Raw genomic sequence first — 27,498 nt, 5'->3', positions numbered from 1 at the left:
GATCAGGTCATGCCTTCCTCCATGTATCATAATTTAAAATTAGAAAGTCTTCATCAATTAATGAAGTCATAAGTTGGCAAATTCAAATGAGACAAGAAACCACTTTACACGTAGTATGTGCTTAATTTGTGATACCCACTGCATTGACAAAGCCAAGAAGCTAGAAAGGTTTGAAGAGAGAAGTGAAATTTGAGCAGAAAAAAAGGTGTAAGAAAGATAGCAGGAATACCCAGAATTAAAATAGTAAACACAGACAATATTTTGGAAAGCTACGGAGTTTAAACCACCTTATAACTGTTACACTGAGATGAAATTTAGGTTCAGATTATCCCATATTTGTCCACTGCATAGTTTCTTGCACTTTCCTCTGAAGCCCAAGGTTGGCAAAAAATTCTGAATTAGGTCATTCAATCCTGTGTGCAAATTCTTTTGTCTAGATTTTTTTACCTATTTGATTCCCAAAGTGGGTTATATTTATGACTACTTAAACATGAAAAGCATCTGTGTATATATAATATCATTAGTTACTATAATCTTACGAGCATACTCACAGTGCCATTTTGCCAACTACTCATTTTGCATGCACATGTTATACACTTGCTGTTGCCAGTGGGTGTGTATTTTGAGGCTGAAAGCTGAGCACCTGCTTGTGTGCTTTGGCGAGGAGAGGGAGAGAGACCGAGTTCTTGCGTGGCGCATCGACTTACCTTTTACCTGAAGGCCTGTGAACTGAGACCATCTAGGTGTTTTCAACATGGAGATGACCCACCCCATCCTAAAGGAGGTAGACTTGGACTCTTGAAATCTTTTTGGACTGAAAAAGTAGCATTTCAAAGCCACCTCCTGACCCACTTTTGGAATTCTTCTGTCTGTATACGCCTGTGTTTGAGGTGTTTGGGCCGAATGGGCACGGTCACCACGTTTAGCTGTGGAAACGAGGAGCCCGAGGCTACGTGGACACTGCCCAAAGCAGTGAACAGCATCCGCAGGCTAGCATAGACCGAGCCGGGTGTCAGGATGGCGGGTGCAGCCTGCACCTTTGAAGGGCCACGTCACACCAGCATAGCTCAGGCTGAGGCAGCCTCCCCTTCCAGAGCTGGTCCCAGCAACGCTCCCTGCACTGGCTTTGCTTCCCCCCGCGTGCGCGCAGGGAGCAGACTTACACGACAACACGCACATTCCAACGTCCTCCTTCGGTCTGCCAGCTGGGCTCTCCGCAGGCCCTGGGAAGAAGTTTCCCCGCTTCTCAGGTGTGGGCCTTAGTCTTCCCTGTGCATTGAGGGTGGCGTTCATGGCGGCCCACCGGGCTGGCAGCAGTTCTCTCCCGAGGTCACCCCGGCAGGTGGCTGTCGGGCCTCTGAGGCGGCGGTCTGGGCGTGTTCCCACCCCTGGGTCTCAGACCAGACTCCCAGCTCCTCAACCCCGGACGCACACTTCTGCGTTTTCCAGAACCGCGGCGTTTTCTGTCACTTCCCTTGGGGCGGGCTACGCTCGGGGCTCGGGCCTTCGCCTGGCGGTCACCAGCGGGGCTTTCGCCGCGGTGCCGACCCGCCAGGGGCTTCCTCTGCGCGGGAGGGGACAGCGGCGTGACGCCCGGGGGCCGCGTGTGAGGCCGGGGGCCCTGCCCGCCCGGGGACTCCCGTGAGGGCCGCCGCCAGGCTTCGCCCGCCCCGCCCGGGGGCCGCGGCCCTGCCCGCCCCCGGAGGGTCCGGCGTGCCCCGGCGAGCCCCTGCGAGGTGGGAGGAGCGCGCAGCGCCATGTGAGCAGCTGGCGGCGGGCAGCGGCCCTCGAGGAAGACAGATGGGGTGAGAGACAGCGCGAGGTCCGGCTGTCAGCGCGGCCTCAGCCCCGCCGCGGAGGGAGCCCCTCCTCCCCGCGGGTGTGCGCCTCTCGCTCCCTGGCCGGGGGGGAACCATGGCGTCCAGCGAGGAGGACGGGGGCGGCAACGGCGCGGTGGAGGAGAAGGAGAACGGCAAGAAGAGGAGGCTGGGCGCCCTGGCCACGGCCTGGCTCATCTTCTACAACGTCGCCATGACCGCGGGGTAAGCGGGCGCGGCCGTGCCGTGGGCCGGCAGCGCGGCGCCTCAGCGGGGCGGCAGGGCGGAGCGGCGGGAGCCGGGGGCAGCGCGGCCGAGGCGAGGCGGGGTCCCGGGGACCCGGCAGGCTGGCGTAGCCGCGGGGCAGCCGGGGGCGAGAGCCGGGGGCGCCGGGGAGCCGCCGGGAGCGGGGCTAGCCCTTGCCTGCCGGGCATTGCCTAATACGGTGCAGCGCTGCCAGCCGCCAGCGCGTCACCCCGAGCCCGCCGCAGAGGTTAAGTATAGCCGGGAGAGGAATGCCGGCCGGGGGTGCCGCGCGGGCCGCGTCCCTCGGCACAGCCGCCGCCGCCCCTCCGCCGCCGCCGCCCGCCTCCGGGCCGGCCCCCGCGCCTCGCCGGGACGGGGCTGTCTGCCTGCCTGCCGGCCGGCCGGCCGCGCGGAGGCGAAAGCGCCCCTCGGTGCCGCCGGCCGTGCCGGGGCGGCGGCCTCGGGCGCCGAGGGGGTTCGGCCGGGCTGTCCCGGGCGGCGGTTCGCGCCTGCGGCTGTCCCTGAGAGCTCACGCCCCGCGACACCGTGTGGGGTAGCTCGTTCAGGTCCGTGAGGCCTGGATCGAAGCGAGCAGAGCTCGCCCCGGCTCCCTGCGAGGCAGACATTTCCGAAGCCAGCGGGCATTTAGTGATGAGCAGGGGGAGGGAGTTGCAGTAACCCAAGGGGCTCGATGGAGCTAGTGCTCCGTACTGCGACGCTTTGCTTTGAGGAAGGTGGGTATTTATTTTGAATAGCAGCTCATAAGAGCACTCCGGCTTATGTTGTTAGTGCTTGAAGCACATATTTTCACTTCTCCAAAACTCGTCCTGTTCGCTAACTCTTGGCGGGTGGGATCTATTAATTTCCACATGCTTAAAAAAAAAAACCTGAGAACAAACAATTTTATAACTTCTAGGCTGACATTCATTATGAGAAGAATTTTACCTTGGTCACCAGTGGGTGAACTCTGCCATTTGAATCCCATAGAGCAGAACTGATACGCTGTAGCTGAAGCAAGAGTTCAAGCACTGATGCGGAAAGCCAGGAATACGATCCTAACGGCTTCCTTCTCACTAGCATCTGTGGATCTTGAACACGTATTCAAGTCTGTTCATATATTGCAGCAGCACCTTTTGAAAAGTGCTCTTACTTGTTGTAAATTTTTTCTAGCTGGCGGGTTAATGTTACCTCATAGAATTCCCAGCCTTGTGCTCCATGTGTGAATTTGCTAATGAACGCTGACTCTTGCCACTAACTTTTATACGTCCGTAGAAGATTATCGAACCATGTTAGTTTTGACCTTAGGTGCTGATTCAGTATCTCCACCTTCCTTCTCTCCCATCTTCCATTAATACCAAAAGGGATTAAGATGTGCAAAATTGCATATTTTGTGTGGAAACAGAGAAATAAGAGATAGGAACAAATCCTTATAATCTTCTATGGACACAATTTAAGAAAAAAATAAACATTTGAAATGGAACAATACTTAACAGGGGCACTACCCAGGACAAATAAGTAACAAGAACAGTGTATTTGTCCAGACAGTGCAATATAGCAAAGTGTTTCTGGAGTTTTAACAAACTAATACATAATTGCTTGTTAACAACCATTCTAATAAAAAATTGCGGCTTATCTTTCTTTCTAACAAAGGTTTAAGGGACTAAAATGGCAGGTCAGTACCCAATCTTACTGAAGGTTCCAACTGGAAATGCTACCTTTATTACAGAAAGTGTTTTCAATTTCCTGGTGATTTGCAATATTCAGTACAAGGGCTTTCTTGAGATCCAAAATCACAGCCACTGACAACTAAATAGATCGACCTACAGAAATTGATGTCCAAATAAAAATTTATTTAAGAAAAATATATTTGCAGTCTTTGCTTCTGAGTGTAGTCCAAGATCACTTCTCTCTGCAACCTTTTTGTTACAGAATGAGGTGCAGAAAATGCCTTGTTAGATTAGATGTATCATGACTTCTCAGGCTAGGGCTAGGACAGACCTGTTGCTGTCACCGTTCGTGTTGCCAGCTGGATGTAATCTCACTGTCACCTTCCTCTTGTCAAACACTTCACTATAAAACAGGACAGCTTTGCTGTGAAGGACTACCGGTGATATTCTAGTAATTCCTCGTTTCCACAGTGGTGGGAGACAACCTGAAATTAATGCACTCAGACTTAAAAATCCATTATAAAATCTAAGTAACAGTCATGGGGGCAAATTTTGGAGCTCTGGCAGATCGGATTCATGGGCTTAAGGTAGAAGCGGTCAAGGAGGGGAATCATTCCTCCCATGTGGGGAAGCCTGACTATGTGAGTTTGAAATGCTGTCATGAAGTGCTGGAATGGGCCACACCAAGTGACTGCGTAGCAGTAGCCACCCTGTGTAAGAGTTGTTAAGGGACTGATACTGAAGTACATGCCATCCGAGGCAAACAGAGGGTTGTCATGATCCATGCGACTCTCATGGCATTGCAGCAGAATGGGTCTGACCAAAGATCAGTATTTCCCGATACCCTGTTTCCAATGTTGGCCAATGCCTTATGCTTAGGGAAGAGTGTAAGAAGAGGAGATGTGTTAACTGTTTCTCCAAATTTATATAAATATTTCTCCAAATTTGTATATGCTCTCTGAATCTGCCTCCAAGTATTTCTTAGACCCCTCTGTTTTGTCACTTGGGCCCTTCCTTAGCCAGAGCTCATGTTGCTGTACAGCATGCTTGCTATGGCTTTATGTAAAATGAAAGGCCTGAGTAATTGTTCCCAATATCATCAGGCAAGAAATTAAGCTAAAGTTACTGAAGTTTTTGTATTTTTATTTTTAAGTCTCAAAATAGCCATCCATAGCTCTGATCATGCCTATAAGCCTATATTAAAGAATTTTTGTACTTTCTTAGTCTTTGTGGACTGAAACCTGAAGTTTCAAGGCATCTCAATAGCATGATATTTGTAAGAATGTGGTATAGCTCTGCATTAAGGATGGAACATATAGTACACTATTGCAAAAATCTTAGTTATATAAACATGGATTAATTATGTGGAAGGAATTGTGCATGCCTTGGGTTATTGTACTGGGTCTGGGCTGGGTGGTGGGGATCAACGCACAGTTTAGAAGTTTATTTTTTTTAGTCTCAATTTCCATTTGAGATCCCAATTTAAGTTTTATATAAAATCCCAGTTTGATTAAAAGATACTGTTACTTTCTTTTACATTGGAAGGATTATCAATTGGTATCATTGTTCGGTTTCCTTAAAAAATATGAAAAAATTAGCCAACAACATCAAATGTGCTAGTTAAATATACCTGCCTCTGGAAGTTAGGAGCATAGAGCACCCCTCTGTCAGCACTTTGGAATCTGATTTTCAAAGATCACTTCTCAACACTTTTGAAAACTGAATCGTAATGGTAACTTCAGTTGGACAATTACAAACAGAAGTGTTCAGATCATTAGTCAGTTCCGAAAATTATGAGTTGAGGGGCCATGACAAATATAAAAACGATGTGCGTAGGTTCCAGTCCCTTACTTATATAAACCTGCAACCCGAAATGGTGGCTTCAGTGCCAAGTTCATCATGTGTTCTCAAATAACAGTAATTCACAGTAAAGATGCATGAGGATTTAATAGTAAAAATATGTAGTCACTGCTAGTGAAAAGTCTGATGGACCTGTAGTTGTGGGGGGTCCCCTCAATTCAAGTCAATGCTCAGAAGATAAACAAGTCATTATCCTTTTCCATGTAAAGAGATAAAAGAGTGTAATGTTTACATAACATTATATAATATTGATGTCTAAAGATATTTTTAATAATCTCCTAAGGACACTGACATGTGAAGAAGCAAAGATATTCTGTGAAGAAAATATTCTACTAAATTATTTACGGTGGATGGATATTTTTAGAATTCTAATTTGAAATGTATCCATTCTCTTTCTTTTGTAGGTGGCTGGTATTAGGTATTGCCATGGTGCGGTTTTATATACAGAAAGGAACACATAGAGGCTTATTCAGAAGCGTTCAAAAGACGCTTAAATTTTTCCAGACATTTGCTTTGCTTGAGGTAAATTTTAAACATTAGTTTGCTTTACTGGACACTGCATATCATAGGCAAAACACATTATTAACCTGAATTTAATACCAAAATATTATATTAGTAAAGTCCTTTTAACTTTATTATTTAATGAAGGTTTTTTGAGGGGGCAAGGCGATTAGTTGAAAAAAAATGGGCACATTTTTTCAAACTTAATTCTAATATTTCTTTAAATCAAATACTGCCTGGGAACTGCTTTGAGTTGAGAGTCTTTACCTCAAAAGGCAAAATCTTTGAAGGCATTCCAGCCAGCAGATCAACCCTCTAGCATAGTAGATACGTCATCTCCATCTCCAAAGATGATAGCTTCCCTCTTATTCCTTATACTGGACTCATTATCCTTCTGTGCCTTTCCTCTTTCTGCTTATTTCCAGACTGCATTCACATGCCCCATATAATCTGTTACAACAGGGTCTGTGCAAGTTGTACAAAGTATTCTTTAAATAATATGACTTTTGCCAGCTATGCACTAGTGGTCTCAGTTTATGGTACATCTACGGCATGAAACTGTTCAGTGTATTCAGCACTTACAGTTCTTTCCCAGGCACAACAAAGAATGCCTATATACATTTTAACTTTTTTTCTCAATCTGCCTATAACATCTACAACAGTTCAAGCAACTATTAAAATCATGTGGTCAGCTGTGTATAGGCTTTTATGCTATTAAACTTTCACAATAAGTAATTCTACTCAAATCTGTCAAAATAATGAAAAGCACTATATTTGTTAAACATTACTGACCAGAAAATACAATAAATCTGAAGCTTCATAGCTGTTATTGGCAAAATTATAATAAAGTTGTTAATCCATAATGAATACAGAACATTTTAAACTTGCTATGTGTTTAGCATCCCTTATATGACTCTCTCCACACAATCCTGTAAAATTTTTCTTTGAATAAGATAATGGAAGGGAAGCTTACTAGTTGCAAAAATAAATGCTTTGTAAGTATCTAAACATGTAATATATGCAACTAATTAGGAAAATAAATCTCTTTCATGTGTTGGCACAGATCAGATACTGAGCCATCACAGCATTGGTTGCCAGGGCTCTGACGTGTATTTCTTTTAAATACTGTTGGAGACAAAAAAACAGTTCTCCTTCAGAATTAAGCCTAGGTTTATATTAATAGCAAAAGGCCATGTTTATAGTGTAGATAGTACCATACTGTACATCAGTAACCTCCAACTTATTTTTATTTACAGGTAGTCCACTGTGCAGTTGGTGAGTTCTTTGTTTTAGTTTCTCCTGTAACTAATTAAAACATGAATTTTGGAACAGAGATAACATGTTTCTCTTTTTAAGGAATAGTTCGCACATCTGTGCTTGTGACTGGGGTCCAAGTGAGTTCAAGAATCTTCATGGTGTGGTTCATTGCACATAGTATAAAACAGGTATGTGCGTGAGCAAGTTGTGTTTTGATTGTTTTTAAGGAGAAGCTATTAATACAGTTCTCATTTCAAAAGGAAGACCAATTTAAAAATTAATGGCATTCCTACAGAGGATATTTACACACTTGAGTGCGATCTTGGAAGTTGGGGTTAGGGGATGGAATTTATGTGCTTTTACCCAGGAGACTGAGTCTAGGTCTTAGCTGTGAATCAGCACTGTCTTCAGCATCGTGCCAGCTGTGGTCTGCCTAACTGAGATCAATGACTACTGCTATTATTTATGGGCAAATCTACCACAGTGTTACCAGTTCCCTTTCAAAAACTTAAGTTAGCACTTACTGAATTAATCTAAGTGAAAATATGTCTTAAATTGATTTTACCTAGATAAATATGGTTGTGATTCTGCAATTTATTTTAGGAACCTTCTCAAGATTTTAATGTTATGGTAATATTGACATTTGATGGCATGCATACAGCATTTTTTTCATTAAAATAATATCAAGTCATCCAGCATGCCACAGTGACACTTAAGGTCCTGTATAAATGACAATAGTTTATTTGCCTGGCTGTAGGTGGTTGTCTAGTGATTTGTTAGCAGGATGAAACAAGCAGACTGCTTACAGCTTGTAGACAGGACACTCAGTTCAGTTTCTGAGGTCTGCTTTCTGTGAAGGGCATCTAAGAATTGAGTGATGGATTTTGAGTCTGTGCTCCTGAATTTCTTTAAATGTAAAAAGCTGAGCCATTAAACTGTCTCACCAGCAGATGGCATATGCCCTTCTGCTGATGGGGTATCATAGTACCTGCCTCAGTTGTCAAATCCCTTTGTTTCAGTTCACAGAGGAATCGTTTTCTACACTTCATCTTTTCCTTGACTGTCTTTTTTCTTAGCATGGAATAGGCTTTTCATAGCTTTTTTTTTTTTTTCTTGTAAGCTAAGTGTTTTAATTTTTTCCTTAAAGGAAAATGTGTCAAAGATTAACAAGTTTTTTATTTTGAATATTTACACGAATGCTGGAAAATAGCACTGCATATTGCCATTTTGTTATTATCTGCAGTGGATTAAATCTTTAGCATATCTGGTCATTTCTTTTGTTTCCTCTATCTTCAGTACAGTAGGTCAAGCTGTGTCCAAGAAAAAATACATCTGAATGTATGTCTGATTGTATTTCACGCTGTTATTGCTTAGCAGGCATGAATGTTCAGGGTCACTTTAGGTACTGAGAGGCATGTTAGTGATAATAGCCAGACCCAGATCTCTACTTGACTGGAGATTTGCAAGGCAACAGATAGGAATTCTCTGCATACTTACTTAAAGCTCTTCTGCTTGGATTTAGCACTGTGACATGAATCCAAGTTTGGGTTATCAATGTTTGTCTCTTATTGCATGAGGCGAAGAACAGCCTAATTCTGTCTTTACCTTTGCTTTTTTGTTTGGATGTCTTTGCAATTCAGTTGTTGCTATTTGTGAGTTTGGCAGAGATTATATCTCTTCTTCTGTGATGTTGGTGAGATCCTTTCACTAAAAGTGCACCTTCTTTGACACATTGAGGGTGCAATTTTATGAGATGATGAGCACTTATAATTCTTCTTGACTTTTGACAGAGCTGTGGATTTTCAGCATCTTTGAGATGTATTAAGCTTTATCACCGTGTTGCATTTTATTTTAAAAAATTGTTTCCTTTTTTTGTAATTTTAACAAACCTTGTGTTACTTTATTTTATTTCACAGACATCCCTGGAGCTTTTCAGCCTTCAGGCATGGAAGTGTATTACAAAATTCCTCCCCTTTTAAAGAAAAGAAAATTACTTGGGTGTAATTCTTCTCAGAAGGTAGTGTTTGTAATGGATCCCCACGTGCCTTCTTTGTATTTGGGGACTTTTGTTTATTTGTTCACTTAGAGTAAAAAAGAACCGATGTTTTGAAACAGCAGAGAGATGTGCTACCTACCGATGAGGCAGTTTAATGACTCAGAACTTAAATCTTAAATGGGATTGAGTGAGTTTACCCAAAGCTCCTGCTCTACCAAATACTCTTAATTTAGTGATCCATCTGTGTTCCAGCTCCTTAACTATCTTCCAGCTCCCTGAAGCCTGCCAAATTTGATCTTCTGCAGCCAAGTTCCAGTTAGTAGATTATACTAAGCAATTCCTTTTGACTAAAGTTTCATGAAGACGTGCATTATATGGTGAGGAAGAAGCAAGATAAAAAGTAAGAGAAAGTCTAGGAGACAGAGTAGTGAAAGCAGAATGGGTAAAAACTGTTTATGAAAGGAACATATCTTCTGTAGTGTTGTTTTCTCCTTGCTGTTTTGAGAAGTAAGAAAATAAACAAGTAAATCAACCACAAATAAAAGGAGGGAGACAGTTAGATAGCATAGTGAAAATGCAGGTAGAGAATAAAAAGGAGGAATAAGCTTAATTATAGGGGTATATATTTTTATATTTGCATAATCGATAAAGATTGCTGAGTTTGCAAAATGTCTATGTTAGTAAATACATATAATAAAGAACTGTACACGGTAATGATTTCAGCATATCACTTTTATGCCAAAATTTTCTTTCTTTACAAGATATTAGTTCTGTTCCGTATATCTTAAACAGAAGTCTATTGCAGTTTGCACAGAAAAGAAGCTTAAAGATGAAGAAAGTTTTGGTTCTTTATACCTGCAGATCCAGAATGAGGAGAGCGTTATTCTTTTTCTGGTCGTATGGACTGTGACAGAGATTACTCGATATTCCTTCTACACATTCAACCTGCTCAACCATTTGCCATACTTCATTAAATGGGCCAGGTGGAGATGTCTTGCACTTCAGTTTCTCATGGTTCTGTGCATGTTAGTTTCACGCATGCTGAGCTAACACACAGGAGAGCAGATGTTTGAGCTTTGGTTATGTGTCAGCAGAGTGCAAGTCGGTTGCTTTCTGTACTTGGGATCATTGTTACTTGGTTTAAAATGTTAAAAATATTTTAGCTGAGATTTTTGGGGTGTGATTTGTTCTTTGCTTTCTGTCTCTCATGGCTTGAACTCTGCTTTCATTTACTTTAATTATTTTTCCTTTATCTTTGGAGTCATCTTTTAACTTACAGTGTGACTCCTTAAGACGCTTTTGAATACAATGTCCAAAATTAAGCACCTGTGCTCATCTTTGTGGATTTCAGGTCTTTGAAAACATGGGAGTTGTTGTCACTCAATCTGTATACATATCATTACTTTATGAGAAGTTCTGCTTTATTAGAGCTTTTGTAAGGTTATATCCATGTAGTGAAGCTAAATACTGACCTAGTTTAGTGCACATGAAAAGTGTGTTCCATATCAAAACTGCTTTGATTTTGAAGCATACTTAATGTTGGCCACTAGGTCACATATATTACAGAGACTGCATGTTTATCAGGAAACTTAACTGGAAGAATAATAACTTAACTGGAAGAGTAATAGTCTCTGTAGGCATAATTTGAAAAATAAATGTAAGAGACAGACTTACACTGTTAGAAGGAAAATTTCTAACCTACATTCACTGCAGACGACTTATTTAAAAGAGTGTGTTTATTTTCCTTTATTTTTGTTTTATAGATAATGCAGTTCTGATGCTTCTAATGCACTTTTTTGATATGTCTGATGTTTATGTCCATTCTTATAATACATTATATTTTTGCTAATACCTAAGGTGGTAGGCTTGGTTATGTTTAAGCACTAAATGGCAAACTTAAAAGTAATCAGGTCTGGTTTCATTAATAATTTTTTATGCAGGCTTCAGAAAGAGAAATGCATTCAGAAGGTACTACATTGACAGATACACTTTTTGCCACCAAGTCAGCGTATCTTGAATAAAAGAATTTTTGTTTCCTTATAATAGACAATAGGGAAAACTGAAATTCTCACACCAGAGATATATGGTGAAATGTCCTATAAACAAAACATTTGAAGATGTATTATCTTTACATAGAGTCAAAAATATCCCATCAAGATTTATGGATAATCAAACAGCACAACTGGGCATAAATTCAGTACCTCAAGGGAGCTAGAAATTTCTCATCTTTAGCTTATAATTGTAAAAGATTTGTCTGTCTGTTGTTAATGGAATAGGTATGTTCTAAATTTTAGTTCAGAATTTTTACTCTGGGGTCCTTTTTTCACTGCATAGAGACAAACTGTGTGTAGCTCATGGCATTGGTTCCTTCTTGTACCTCCCCTAACCTGTTGTCTAACCTGTGAGTCCTCTAAGCCCATTTGTTCCTAGGAAGAAACCCTTCTTGTTTGGTTGCTGCTGTTTTAGATCTCATCTCTTTTTGTCATGGAGTGCACATTGCCCCTTTCTCTCTGTGCAACGGCTCTCATTGCTGTTCCCTGCATGAACTCAAGAGCTGTTCCTTAGGAAAAATTGCATCTCCAAGGGGCACTATGCGTAAGGACAGCACAAACCCTATTGGTGACATTTTTCATGTTACCACCACCTATGTGGCCTACGGCATTCAAACAACGTTTTCTTTAAACTGAATGCCTTCACCTTTTATTTGAGCATCTTCTTCCCATTTTAAAATGGATCTAAGTTTCTGGCACTCATTTTCTTTATTTTTTTATTTCCATTAGTGATAAATGTAGTATTATTTGGATTTCCCATGTGGCAGTGGGTAAAACAGGCTTCTGATGTTTCTTAATGTTTTCATTACCTTCAAAGAGATTATAATACATAGAGTTGACCCAGTGTGCGTGCACTGTTACAAAGATATGCAGGATCATCTGAATTTGGGATCCAGTCCTGGTCTGAATCCTGTTGGTGACAAACAGGAGCAAGACCAGTAAATTTTTAAAAAAGTCATAATTGGAGACTACAAATTTGCAGATTTTATTACTCTTTAGTGTTAGAAAGTCATACAAACGTTCTGATACTTCACTGTTTTTAAATAAAAGGACTGAGGAATGCATTCTCTGTAAACCTAAGCAACGCTATCCAAAGTCACTGAAACTGGTATTCTGTGCCAAGTCAGGATGTGGTCCTCGATTTTGGTGCAGGAACTACTGGAATACATTGCTGTGCCACTAATAATAGCAAAAGGAAATTTTAAATTCATGGGGTGTTTCTCACAAGGGTTGTGTTTTTTTTTTTTAATGCAGATACAACTTTTTTATCATTTTGTATCCTGCTGGAGTTGCAGGTGAACTGCTAACCATATATGCTGCTTTACCTTATGTGAAGAAAACAGGAATGTTTTCACTGAGACTTCCCAACAAATATAATGTCTCCTTTGACTACTATTACTTCCTTATTATTGTCATGTTCTCCTATGTGCCATGTAAGTATTACTTATCTGTAGTAACGCAAACAACATAATAATCAATTCTCAGCAATGCTGGAAACACTGCCTCTAGTTAAATTTGCTGAACACTTTCTACTATAAAAGCCTACTTTCTGTTGTTCCAAGCTTTGCTGTGCTTTAGTTATGTGCATGCTGTGCATTTAGTTGGTTAGACTGAGATTTTTCCACCCTGTTATCTGCCTCAGAACATAAGCTGTCTTAAAAATTTAAGTGAAAATGCTAAAAACATTTCTAAGACTTGGACAAAGTAAAAAAACCTTTTTGCTTACATATAGAAATGTCTGTAACTGTGTCGCTGAGAATTTCTAGTGCCTCTGCCACTTTGAAGCAATGGCTTAAAAATTGTCCCGCAAGTTGTGCCAGAGATTTGCCTTGTTTTTATTGCTATTAATATCCATTTATATTTTGCCTCTGAAAGTCACTATTTGAGCATGCTTGGGAAAAACGTGAAGCAATATTTGCTGAGATTTCATTTTCACGGAAATCTACCCCTCAAACCTTTCTGAACATACTTCAGTCCCTGGTTTAATCAGATCGTCCTTGTACTTCTGGATACCAGAAGCCACAGAACAATTGGCTAACCAGAGCTAAGATTAGAGAGACTACCTGTCTTTCACTTCCAGTGTTATTTCCACTGGTACCTGGGCAGTGTAGACAAGGAGAAAGCAAGCTGATTCAGTTATAGCACCATGAATGGAGCTAGACCAAACTAGGCAAATAGAGTATTTTAGATAATCTGGACAATGAGGCTAAAAACAAGGCAAGAGATTAGGAAGAGGCATGGAGAAGCAGGAAAATTGAAGTTAAAAGGGTCTGTGATCTGCACCCATAAAAGGTATTTGTTTAAGAAGTTGACCTTAAACATGGATTTCCACAGTATGCACATTCACTGTGAAATTTTTTGTCACAAGAAATGAAGGCCAATGAGAGAGATCAATGTGAGTAAAAAGTGTCCTAAGCTATCATAACTTACTAACAGTTTTACAATTGTTTATATAACTTAATGCTTCAGGAATAAATCTGATTTTCTATCCATTAAATATAAGGATCAAATGTATCAGCAGGATAGTAATATAATAGATTACAGAGTGCCAGGAGAGAGGGAGCTCCTTACTTCAGACTTGAACAAGTAGGGTAAATTTGTATCCTCCTCAAAGTCTTAATTCAAACATGCTGACCTTAGCATAGATTTGAAGACTTCAGGCACTGCCAGAAAATGATTAATTCCTGTTTATACAAAGAAAGTGTTGAAGGGAAGTTCCTTGAACAGGGGGTATACATTCAGGGGGCCTTGTCTGACTTTTGGGTAATTACTTTGCAATTCACTGCAATGTTCATGACTTGCTGTTATTTACCTTAACCAACTGCAGTGCTATGTGCCATAATTTTTCCTCAGTTCATTCTGCAAAATTGTATTTTTCTGTTATGTGATCTGTTTAATTTTTTCATCTAATTTGCTTTCTTTTATGCTTTGATCAAGTATTTCCACAACTCTACTTCCACATGCTGCGGCAGAGAAGAAGGGTGCTTCATGGAGAAGTGATTGTAGAAAAGGACGATTGAATCAAGCCGTGTAACTATGGTGCTTTTACTGGAAAAAAGAGGGTAAAAAAACAAAACTTCCTGTGATTTTTTCTGAGTCCAAGTTTTAAAACATGGAACAAGAATAAACAACTGTGCATAAAATAGCATGGACTGTATTATTTTTACAATTAATATATCTTCAGACTTACCTTTTCATCCTTGGTTTGACTTGGATTTTTAATTGTTCATTTCTTCAGACAAATTATTTTCTTATTTTCAGTAGTTTGACAAATAGCTTTAAGAATTGGAGTAGTTGGCTACTGTGCTTTCTGTTCTGAAAGTTCTGTTATGACCTGTAGTCATCATCAAGAACAGAAGGAGAGTTGATAAGTTGTACTAAAAGTGAGTCTTCTGGAAAATAGAGCATAAATTAACTAATGATGTTTTTCATAGACTGGATGGCTTAAATGTTATTTAAGCTTTATATTAAATAATACCTTTGCAGTTAAAAGAACTGTTAGCATGTTATTCAACATTCTTTGAATTACAGGATCACACTGTAGAATTCCAGAAGGACTTATGAAAGGAGCTGAATTCTTGATTGTCAGTGCAAATTTAGATCTCTCTGTATTTTCATTTGTAGTTTTAAAGATATATAGAATAATAGATACAATATCAGCTGGTTAAAAATTTGTGCTGAGGAGTAGACTTGATGTGCCTACCTTTCTCTGATCAGTGGCTGGAATGGGACTCGTTTGCAGAGGAAGACTGATTGTCAGCATGTTTCTTATTCTACATTTAATTATGTATGCAGAAAAATTATAGTATTGCATTTAAAAACTGTAGCTATAGTGAGACATTTAACTTCCTATAAATAGCTAAGTGGGATAATATATATTTGAAGTAGCATCTTAAAATACAAATTGTGCTTTGAATCATCCCATTGTGCAATTTTAATTACTCCCTCCCCATTAATTGTTTATACTGTGTTGACCTAATTCTATTTAATGTCTTCAATAATCTGCAAGAGGGATCTACATTATATTAATAAAAGTTACAGATGACATTGCACTATATGATACCTGAGTGGGAGAGGTCCAACGAATTAGATGTAGCCTAAAAGAGTCAGAGAAAAGGTAATGCATTTGAGGAAACTTGGACACTCGGTGGGAGAGAGAGAAGATTGAAATGTAATAATGTAGTAAGAAGCTTGATAATGTATGCAACAAAGTTGCTTCTGGCATCACTAATGTCAAGAGAAGAGTATGTGCAGAAGAGCTGCATCAGGCAGCTGGAAGTCAGAATACTCCCTGTGATTGCTGAGTTAATTTTTGGAGTATGGTCTTATATTTTGGGTACCTCAGGGGTGAGAAATTGAGTCAATCTTCTGAAAAGTCAGAGAACAGTAACAAAATTAGTTGAAGTGAGAAAGAAGTCGGAAAGATTGAGTCGTTAAGTATGTATAATTTTTTGTTATGTGACAAATACATTTAAAGAGGCTTTCTAAGTATGAAGGTGTAACTAGAACAGATTACATAAATTTGTAAAAAGGTAAATATCCAATGAATATCAGGAGAAGGATCCTACCAATGAGATCAGTTGGGTTATGGAATGACACAGTAGTGTTTATCAACACATGCAATTTCTTGGAAGGTTTTAAGTTAGATGTAATGCAGTAGTGGAAAATAATCTTCCTTTGGCAAGAGTTTGAACGACATACTTGAATAGGCAGTTTTCATTTTTAGCTTCAATGATTCTATGATAATACAGCTTTTTTGAAAATGGTAGATACACCTTTTTCTGGTAATTTGATGAAAAAGCAAGGATTTACTACATCCCTAACTTTCAAATTCCATTTTGTGCCTTAAATTTGTGATAATTATGCATGTCTTCATTACATGTAAATTAGTTTCCTTTTAAATGGCAGGTGCATAGTGAACTTGAGATAGAATAGTTGTATTTCTTACAATTTTAAAAGGTATAATCCTCGTATTTTTTAGAAGAAATTTCATGCAAGGTGCTATAATTTAACTTTTTACTTCTCTGTTTTATATGCAGCTAAAATTATTAAAAGTTTAAAATCTAAACTACATTTACAACACTGAATCACAAAATAGTTGTTACACATGTTCAAACTAGCAGTTGTATTTGTCAAAAGTTCTTAGAGTACTGTTTTATAAACTTCACTTGTTTTTTGATCCATGAGGAACATCATGGCAGTTTTTAGAAATATTTTTCAGTTAGCAAGCAGGAATGTGATGAAATATGAGTAACTGAGATTAGATTAAGTTCTGTGTCTCTTTTTTTACTGTCAGGGCAGCTCACTGAAGACCATAGCTATCAATTCATTGAAAATGCATTGGGTACTTTATGGATGTGATTTTGAAATCCTCAATCAGATGAGTGTATCCTACAGATACTATTCCTGTAATAAAAGGAATACCTGCACTATAATACTGTATTATATTTGTTTTCATTGTGCCTTAAAGATATTATCATATGCCAATCAAGGAGTTATTTTTATATCCTTTTGTACATGTGACATGAAAGAAATACAGCACTGTTTGCTAAAATCTTGGGTTTGCACTTTCATAAAGCAACAGTGTACAAAGTAACGATAAAATTTTAAGTCATTCACAGCTACAGAAGAGTCTTGCTAATTGATAAATGAATAAAAATAAAGCTAAAATTTACTTAGAGTATTGCATTCAATGTTTCACAGGCCAGAGAGACTGCCATGTAGATGAGTTTACATGGCATGTACTTTGAAAAAAACAAGCAACACGTTCTTTTCTTCCAATTCTTTTTTTGTATTAAAGCCTTTCACTGAAGCCTCAATGTATACCTTTTGTTTTAATATCTTCTCAAAGATAGTGAGAATTGCAGGTAAAATCCTCTCACCATTGACTTCAGATGGGCCAGGATTTTATCCTAGGTAGCTTATTTAGACTTCAATATAACATCATGAAACAATTAGCTTGTTAAATGGACATAAAAGATTAAGTATGATTTTCATATGGTGCTCTCTTTCCAACTTCTTTTTGACACCTGTCTTCTTTGTCTTCCTCTCTGCAATATTCCTAATTTTCTAAAGCATTGAAATCCTCCTGTTTATGAAAGATTAGGAATGTATTCAAACATCAGCGTCTTTAGTGTTTTGATGTAGTCTTTAACATTGTTCATATAAAGGTATTTTCTTATTTGTGCTATATATGCCTTCTGGAATGGGTTAATACAGAGTATGACCTTATGAAGCTTTTTTAATGACAATACATAGGAATAGGCATTTGGAAAGATATTCCTTTTCATCAGGTGACATTTCCTACTATTGGTAGTCACATTAACACACTGTCCTTTTTATAAACTCCAGCTGAAAGCATTTGGATTTCTTGAGGTTCCCCCCAACACACACCGTTCTCACCAGGAAAGGCTGTTTGGGACGGATTGGGTGAATCACCTAATTTCACAGCTCTGCCCAGGATGTCTAGAGGCCAGATCCTGGCCTCAGGGCATGGGCAGTACAAAGGAATTTGAGAGAAATTGATCTTCCACATTAGCTGCCAAGAGGGTCTCTGAGGCCATTGGGAACAGTAGTTGATAGGCATCATTTCTCTCGCCTCTCACTATGGAGGATGTGAGAAGAGAAGCGGCTCAATGTGCTGTCATACCTTCTGCACAGGGAACTCGGGGGATCAGCTGGGAGCACCTCTGTGCACAAAGGGTGTGTTACAGAAGGGGCTTTTCTGCTCCACTCAGCTATTTTATTACTATCTAAAAGCCTGTATTTCTTGAAATAGTGGTATGCCAAGATAGCTATGCCACACTGCTCTCAATAGTTTAGTTCAAAATAACAGCCTTGGAGAAATGATGCGGTGTGCTTCTTCTAATTCCCATTGAAAGTAACATGTAGCCAGGTTCATGTTAATGGACGGATTGCAATGACTCCTTAACAGGGAGGTGCGTGGAGGCCTTTTCTGTGACCAGAGGGAACCTACGTTTTCTTATCCAGAAAGAAAGAGGTGCATTTTAAATCTAAGTCTAGCTACTGCTCTGGCTGTTGTACTGACAGTCTTCGCAGTAGCTTAATTTAGTGGATATTTGGGTATTTATATAATTACTAAACTAGAATGAAAACAAATTGCAACCATTACAATAAATTATAATTTAAGGTGGTTGCTACATTAACAGGTTTTGTGAAATCATCTCTTACTTAATCTGCCTTAGGAAAAAAAAAAAGGAAGGAAAGTTAATACAAATAAGTGTTCTGTACTAGGCAGGAGGGCTTCATAAATCAAAAATTTCAGGCAGGCAAACTGGCTGCAGTTGTTTATGAAGGGTTCATTAAATGTGTCTTTGAACAAAAAGGTTGAAAGCTTTTCTGAAAATTCAATTTTATTTCATAATGTATATTTTAAATGTGCTCAGAGATAACTGTATTATTTATTACCAGTTTACAATTTAAATTCATGCTGAACATATACTTTTTGTGGATGATTAACTGTGGCCCATTAAAATGTTTTATTCTGTTTGTTACAATGACTGTTTAAGAAACGAACACCTGATGTTTCTGCAAAGCTCTGTGTTCTCTTGTTCAAGTGAGTTGCAGTATTGTTAGTGCCTACTAAACTTTGCAGGGCTGTTAAAATGGCAGGTTAATATTTGCCAAGGATAGCTCCTTAAACTTGCTTTCATGATGGCACACCTTAATAGTGAGTGGTACTCTTAGTTCAGTGCCTGGTACTGTGTGCCACTGATGCCGTTCTAGGGGTCTTGATTGCCTTCAGTAGGACTGAAGGCTTTATAGATGTCAGTAAGTGATTCATCCTTATGAATTACCAGACTAAGAAGACCTGTCTTGTGAACTCTTGGGTCACAAAAGTGAGTAAGTCTGACAAGAGTACTTAAGGCTGTACCAAGACAAACTGTGGAGAACCTGGACACTGGGTAACTCTAGCCCTCTCATAGGAACTTGCTGTCAAGTTCTGACCTGCAACTGGTAGTGGCTTTTGAGTTCCAAAATGTACAATACTTTCTGTATCATGTTGTATCAACTGAAACATGTTGTCTTTTTATTCACAGCTCCCTTGCTTCTCTGTTCAGTCTTGAATGTATTTTATATCCTTTCAGTTGATGGCTTTGTAAAAGTGTAAGTACAGAAATACTTATCTAAGCATATCGTGTATAGAATTGTACTTAAAGATTCTTAATAATGTAAATGAACCGCAGCTGCTCATTATTGTTATTTTTTTCTGAAATGCATTATAATTAGCAGTTTACACAGGAAAATAACACAATATGATACTTTTAATAACTTTATTTATTTGCAAAGATTATAAGTTTTGTTGAGCTATAGATTCAGGTATTTGTTTTAGAGATTGTTAATACTGTAGTACTGTAGAAATTCATCATCAATTAAAAGACATGTTCTAAACTATGTTCTATTTGATATTTTTTTTTTTTTTTTTTTTTTTTTTGGTGGCATGTAGAAGTCAGTTCATACAAACGTTCAGCATATTACACCAGACTGGTATGTGTTTACAAATACTGCTCTTTTTTATCTGGAACTACTTTACAAATTAATCTTGAGGTCCCCTGTAACTTATTTATTATTAGCCAGCCTTCCTTTTTATATTTCTTAAAACATATTCCATTAAAAAAGAAGTAGGTTTGACTAGTAATACTGGTTTATCAAACAAGAGGGAAAAATACAGGGCATTAAAGAGAATGTATAACATCTGTCAACATGTATGAAGACAATTGCGTTACAGTGGTCCTGAAATAGGTATTATAATAGTGGATATTTCAGTGTTTGAAACAGGACTTTTTTGTGGTATTAAACTTTGAGGGGGGGTGGAGGCAGTGAACATCCTCTGGCTGTCCTTTGCTACATGACTTAACAATGACATTGCAGCTATGAGGACTTTGTTGCTATGACAGTGCGATAAAGCAATATGTGAGCATTCACACCTACTTCTTTTGAATTAGGAATCAAGAGGTTGTAACCCCAAGGAGCTTAACTGCATACAAAGGCTAAATCCTGTTAGTCAGATGTATTATAATGCAGCCGTAGATCTAATCTGAAAGTCGCAGAAGTGGTCTTCTGATCTAAATTTACAGGACGGGATTTACTTGCCCTGGCCCTCTACCAATGTTAAACCAGTCAGATTTCTGTAGAAGCTAGTGGAAGAATATCCACTGATCTCAACAGGAGTATGATAGGACATAGACATTCACATATTCTGTTGTGTGTAAATCTGGATCTACCAGGAAAAGAGTACCCTGTAGCCTCTCTTAGCACTGTCTGGGAGAGAGCATGTGCTTGTTGTGCATTCGCTGTTGCATGGTGGCTCGCCTGCCTCCCAGCTTTACAGTGCAACTGCACCCAGCACTGCTTCCTGTGGGACGCACCAAAAGACCAGGAAATCTCCAGCCTTATGCTACTATCGCATTATACTAATCTGAATTCGGCAGAGTCATAGAAACTCCCTTCACATATCTGCAGAAGTATCTTTTATTTCTGAAATTAATCTAGGTCCAGTGACACATCCCATTAAAAATAGGCAGGGTAGATCAGCCTTCCCAGCTGCTTGGACATTGCTAGCTCGGAATGCTGCTGTCACTGAGCAACTTTGATTTCCATACGTAGTCTCTTGGCGGTCTGTGCTGATACCATGTTCATAAAATGGCACTTTGCCTGCCCTTAAGCGGCTGTTCCAGATTCAGTAGAACAACTTGCAAATGACGAGCAAGAAAAGATTCAGATGGGTGTACTGCTTCACATTCCAAGCACTCTCCTGTGCTCTGAAGAGAATCCTGGATGTGCAGTCAAATGTTTGTGCCTCTTAATTTATCATGTATGAAGTTGCATTACAAAATACAATAGACCTTGAACTCATGAAGGAAAGAAACAAATTTGAGCACTGAAGGCAGCAGATTACAATTTATTGTGTAGATGAAGTCTGGGAAGACTATTAAAACTGGAATTCACCTGGTGACAGTTGTGTATCTTGCAGCCAACACTTGCAGCCAACTGAAAGCCAAGTATTTAACATTACTCCTGTTTTCATTCAAAGTGAGGTGATGTTGCTGAGAATAACAATCTGGAATTCTTGTCAGCAGTCTTTTACAGTGATCATCTCTGTCTGGGCATTGACTGTTTTAAATTTCCAATCTTCACATCATATGCAGCAAACTCTTAACAAAAGTTTCTGTCACTCAAGAAAAAAAGACCCTGGAAAAAATTTGTCTAGAGATTCCTAAATAGAAAATTTATTTAAGAGTTCATGGGATATAAACATATTTTCATACTCTTAAGGAGAAATAATAATTTAAATCATACAAGGATTTATTTATTTATTTATTTTTATCTGTGCTTACTACAATACAGTGCTTGAAAATACAGTGCTTGAAAAGAAGTTGGAAATCTAGAGAACAATGCCCAGATACTAAATGCTGGTACTGAATCTTTAAAAAGATGGCAATATCTTAGGGTTAACAGGAAGAAAGCAGAGGCACAAACTAACTTTTCTCAGATGGAAAGAGTAGCTCAAATCTTCGGTCTGCCTGTTCAGCTTTGTTTGATCCGTAGGCAGTGTCTGCTGTTGTCTATTATATTACAAATGGCACTGCATTCATACTTGATATAGACTTTTTTTTTAAAAAAGATCAATAGACATAAGTAGTTACTGATAGAAATGTGTTACTGTCAGGTGAAACTTCGGTCAGAAAAAAAGAAGGCAGGGTTTCTCCATTTCTCAACCCTCTTAAACAGAAAGATTGCCTTGCCTTAAGAGCCATATTAGGCAGTATTGCCATATTTTTTATTTGCCATGAAACCAAAATTAAGCTACTTTTTAGATTATTATTTTCCCACAATATTTTTTGCTGCGTGGGAATGAGTATATGGTCTAGATGATTTTCTCAGTTGTCTCAGATCCCTGTTCTTTTCCAGGTCAGCAGTAGTCTACAGCTGGAGGAACACTGCATTGTGATATTCCTAAATAGGTACAAAGGCAAGATTCTTTAGAAATAACTTAATTCTCCCCATAACTGCAGGATGAAGATAAAATGTTAAAGACTAATAGTTTGTATGAATGTGATAGCCTCCTGAATTATGTCTATTATGTGTGAACAGGTTTGGGGGTTTTGATTGTTTGTTTCTGCCTATGTATTACTTACAAACTAATTACACCATTACCTACTGAATATGAAGTTGGTGGGCTTTTGTGGTTGGCATATATGTGAGTTCCTCGAGTTTATGGCAGGTTTGTAGTCTGCTTCCCTGATCATTAGCTTTAACTCTTAGCTGCAAATGTGTACGGGAAATATACAGTGATTTCACCATCTGTCTGAAGTGAGCATTATAGTTCAGGGTGTCTTTCTCAATGCATTCAGTATTTAAGCATGATTCCCTTTTTGTCTTCCTTCCTTCCAGTCTGTGCAGGCTACTGACAGAGAGGGAACAATCACAAGATCTCTTGCAAATAATGTCAAGTTTTTGTTAGCTCTCGTTTCACTTCTGCGATTGCTACGATCCTTGAGCTGTTAAACAGCACTAAGTTGAAGATAACTCTATCACCTGCCTATGGTCTGTAAAGTATTAGGGGGCAGAGGGTGCAGAAGACAGAAAGCCAGCAGAGAACAACGGAGCTAACATTTTGTGTTAGGTGAAGAGTGGGTGGCTTTAGCCATGAGCTGAGGGTAGTATGTAGCATATATGTTTAGGGAACTGAAAAGGAGACTGTGTGTTTCTGAGTCAGTCACTCCTGGATGGCTGCTGTGCTTGTGACTGGAACAGTTTGCTATTTAGCCCTTGGTATTGAGAAGACACATGAGACATGCTTCCCTGATGAGTGGTACCATTTATATATCTGCTCTTGTTTTTCATCTCTGGGCACACTATGTGCCTGCAATTGCACAGTTTGCAGATGCTGCTTTCTACATGTTAAAAGAATTAACACCTTCCTCCAGTGTTTTAATGTAGTTTAATTCTGAGATGTCAAGAACTTCTTGGAAGAAATAGTGCTGATCTGATTCCATCCTGAGAGCATGAATGTTTCAAGCAGCAGAAGTAAATCTATTCAGGGTTTTGGGTGCCCTCCGTAAGTAGTTCTAGCAGCTAATTTAGTCCTGTCTCCCATCTTTCTGATGTTGTCTTTTCCAGCATAGCCTGTATCTTCTAATTCATTCTGCACTATGAAATCTCATTACACAAAATAAAATATGTATGAAAGAGAAATACAAGCTATGCAGGTGGGCTAGCATGCTTAAAATATGGGACCTATCCTTCCTTACTGCAGTCTTTCATGGCAATTGCAGGAGGAATGTCAGACCAACAATTCTGAGGAATAGAAAACTGTTGGTCACTAACAGTGGTCTTAGAGTTTCCTGACTGTGAAACAGTTTGAGGGGAATCTGCTCAGGGATATTTTTTTTTTAATGTGCTTGCTGAGAAGCCAGTCACAAGCTCTTTTTCCCAAGGCGTGTTGGGGTGGTCTTTTTGATTTAAGATGACTGCATGTGCTTCACTTTAGAGGTGATGCTTAAACCTTCAAGGTTCCTTGTGCTAATACTAGGATTTCTACCTTTCAAGGGGCTTTAACCTTTATGTTATTCATTTATATTCCCATTATAGGCCTACAGCATCCCTCTGGTGATGATCTTTCTTCAGTGTCTATTTTATAATTCCCTGTGAAGCTGTGACTGTTGTACTCAAAAGTGTTCAGAGCCCAAGTAATATTACCTAGTATTTCCTCTGGCTGAGACAGGGTATTACCTTTGTTTTGGTAATGGTAAACATGGGGGGTTTTTGATCAAGGAATGTATAGTTTCAAAGCTGTGAGATCTACAGTGAAACCTGGAAACCTCAAATTGGAGAAAGGGGATAAATTACTTTAATATTTACTAGAAACTCTGAGATCTGTAACAGGTGCATATTGAGTGAGATAATTAGGCATGCTTTAAAGTCAGCTGCAGTCAAGCTATTATTTCAGGATTTCTCTCTCAGAAACCACAGGAAGAGTTACTGGTCCCATGATGATAGCGAATGCCCTCAGAGCACTACCCAGGCTAACCAGTGTCGTTTCCCATTGCAACTCCCCTTCCATAGGAAACTGAGAAATAATTACTGTGTAATTACAGTGAGCTCTAAATAGCTGTTATTCCTTAGGTATACTCTTTACTAAGAGGTTTCATCTGCAAATAACACATTTTGAGATGGAGTATGGGAAGGATGTGACAATTTAGAAAAGCCCTTAAGAGATCAGGTTTAAAGCAGCACAGCTGGGTAGGTTTGCAGTTCACAGTAGGTTTGGAGATACAGATCATGGGACCAGATCCTCTACTGCTGTGTCTCACTGACATTATGCTAACTTGACAGATTTGAAGACTTGACTCCTTCTGAGAGCTTTTCTAAGAAGAATAGTTCAAAATTTGAATATGTAATCCATGGGAAATGGTGATATTTTTCTTTTTTAATTTGGACAAATGCTGGAAATACCAGCATTTCTTTCAGAACAAGAACTGTAGAAAAACAAAAATGGAAACAGTGAGGGATTTTGTTCTGAACCAGTTCTAGGTTAAACCTTTTAGGTTTGATATTGTGAAAATGCAATTTTCTGTCAAAAATGCATTCTTTTGGTAGGAAATTCCTGGCTAGCTCAGTCTCCAAGTCCTTAGACTAAGGCTGTGGGTATAGGGAGCAGGGTGGAAGAAGGTGAATGAAAAGCCGTGTTACCTCCCCCAGCTGTGAGCGGGTGGCGGAGGCTTCCACACTGAGACAGCTGCTGTACAGGACTGCAGCCCCGGCAGAATGGGGTCAGTAGGTGGAGAGCAAGCCGGCTGCCAGGGACAGGCGTTAGAGATACCAGCTGAAAGAAGCTGTGGAAGGAGCAATACAGAGTGAAGCCTGCCAAGCTGGGGAAGCAGGGAGTGGCCACAGGCAGCAAGGGACAGAAAGGAACAGTCCTCTGTTGCTTAACACAGGGTCGCGAAATCTAGAGGAAAGATCTTCTGGGTCTTCTGCCCTGCAGAAAAAGGAGGTAATGTTCCTGGAGGAGAAGGGGGTAAAGGATTAATTCATCCCAGACTTGAGAAAAATACAGTTGCATTCAATGAGATTCCACTGTATTAAATTTACCCCACTCTGTCACTTACACCATGTAATCTTTTATCCTGAATTAGTCTGTTTCTTCCCAATTTAAGCAATGGGATGGAAACATCTTCTGACATGTCATGGCACCTATTTTCTCTCCTGGTGCCTTTGACTTCGAATTTGGAGAACAGTAGAAGGAACTTGAACCAGGAACCAGCTAACTCCTCCTCCTGTGGGCAGCTGTGCCTGCGTTTGTACTGCATACCTCCAACGGAGTATTTGGTTTGTTCTGTGCATCAGGAGGTTAACCCTGATTCGGCTCAGCTCTGAAGCTAGAAAATTCTCTAGGGTCCATCTGAAACACCTACACAGCCACTTCCCTGAAGCCTTTGGAAATCCCTGAACTAGCCACAGTTTTGCTAGCAATCCAGCAATTTGAGACCCACCTCTGCCGAGGTGATCTCTTCTGCAGGAGAGAGAGGACCCAAGAGGATTTGGCTTCAGACCTGACTAGCCTCCAACCCCCTTCTGATACAGGGGCCAGATCTTCAAAGAAAACCCAGCCACTGTTGTGAATCTGGACTCTTGCAGTGGTTCATCGCTTTCAGTGTGGGAGTGTAGATGGAGTTAAAATAATCCCTCTTCTAACAGTTCACCCATCTCATTTTTTACCACTATGCCCTCTGGGAAGTGTGGCTGGCCAAAAGAACTGTATTTTGTTCTCAAAAGCTTAGAAAGAGGCTTAATGTTGTGACAGACAAGAAATTGGCTGAGAAAACAAAGGATGAAGTGACAGCAAGAACTGTTTAGAGAGTAGGAACGTGGGATTTAACAACAGTACACAGTAAAACCAAGCTACTTCCAAAGTATAAATGCTGATCTTGCATATCTGAGGTAAACTGAGAAGGTTTCCATGTTTCCCAGATTTTTCTGACACTTAAAGTGGACCAGATGGTCATTTGGTGGGAATTAGTGTAGTGCCATGAAAGTTAAGCTGCTGGTTTACACCAGCTGTTACATGGCCCTTTATGTTTATAAAACACATCATATGTATTTCTCTTTTCTATATTGCTTTAAATTTTCTAAACTACATCTCTCTAGACCATTTTTGGAAAGCTGAAAGAAATTCAGCCACTCTCTCATTTCATTGTACTAGGCCTTACTTGGTTTAAGGCTATGGCAAAGACAATTTTTCCTCTCTGTTATGTGTGAGTCCCTTCTGACACTGAGAACATTATATTGTCTTCACAAAGGATTGATGCTGTTTATTGGACATAAAACTAAAGGGGGCACTAAAAACCATGATAATAATACAGTATCTGCAGACAAATAGCTTTTGTGACAGAAAACAACAAAATGAGTTACTGCTGTAAGTGTCAATGCTTTTAAAATGCTTTAATTGCACAGTATCTATTTCAGAATATTGAAATGCAGAGGTAATTTGGGCTAAAAGAAGATATGATTCACAGTCAAGATGTAAGCTGTGACTTGACAAGGTTTAATAGCTGCCTCAGGCAGATCAGAATGTGTGATAATGAGAATCTAGCAAAAAAACACATCATGGAACTGAACTTCAGAGTTTGCCAGGGTAAGTGGTGTCAGTGACTAGCTAGTAATGCTCCTTCTATGAGGCAAAGAGGCAGAAGTGGTCACTCTTGACAGCAGTGACAGCTGCAAGCTTCCAGCTAGTTACAAAATACTAATTACTGAAGGAAATACGTGCATACATATATAGTCATATTCGTATATATGTACAAACATCCATATATAAATATAAAATCTATTTTTGTGGAGTACAGTTCAGTGAAATGCATTTCAGCGTGACAGAGAAGTAGTTTCATGATAAAGTCTTCACCAATTTACTGTGCTTCGTTGTCTGCTCATGTCCCCTGCCAAGTCCTTTCTGAGAAGCTGTAAAAAGAAAATTATTTGCTGGCTTAGGGTTGGAGTTGACTCTGTTCCCTTCATTGCTACTGTACTCTTCTCTGCAGGGGATCATTTTACATTTTCTTAATTGCAGAGACAGCTCA

General features: G+C 39.6%; 1 protein-coding gene across 1 annotated transcript; it reads left to right on the top strand.

Moving 5' to 3' along the window:
- Positions 1-1,780: 1,780 nt before the first annotated feature.
- On the top strand, positions 1,781-19,774 carry HACD1 (3-hydroxyacyl-CoA dehydratase 1). Its single transcript, XM_049798762.1, has 7 exons — positions 1,781-2,042; positions 5,995-6,112; positions 7,348-7,366; positions 7,448-7,536; positions 10,206-10,327; positions 12,650-12,828; positions 14,333-19,774. Exons 1-7 carry the CDS (start codon positions 1,915-1,917, stop codon positions 14,413-14,415), a joined length of 738 nt encoding a protein of 245 aa, XP_049654719.1. The 5' UTR covers positions 1,781-1,914; the 3' UTR covers positions 14,416-19,774.
- Positions 19,775-27,498: the final 7,724 nt, after the last annotated feature.

Source organism: Accipiter gentilis, chromosome 4, assembly GCF_929443795.1.
Source record: "Accipiter gentilis chromosome 4, bAccGen1.1, whole genome shotgun sequence".
NCBI lineage: Eukaryota > Metazoa > Chordata > Aves > Accipitriformes > Accipitridae > Astur > Astur gentilis.
This window is presented reverse-complemented; position numbering and strand designations above follow the sequence as displayed.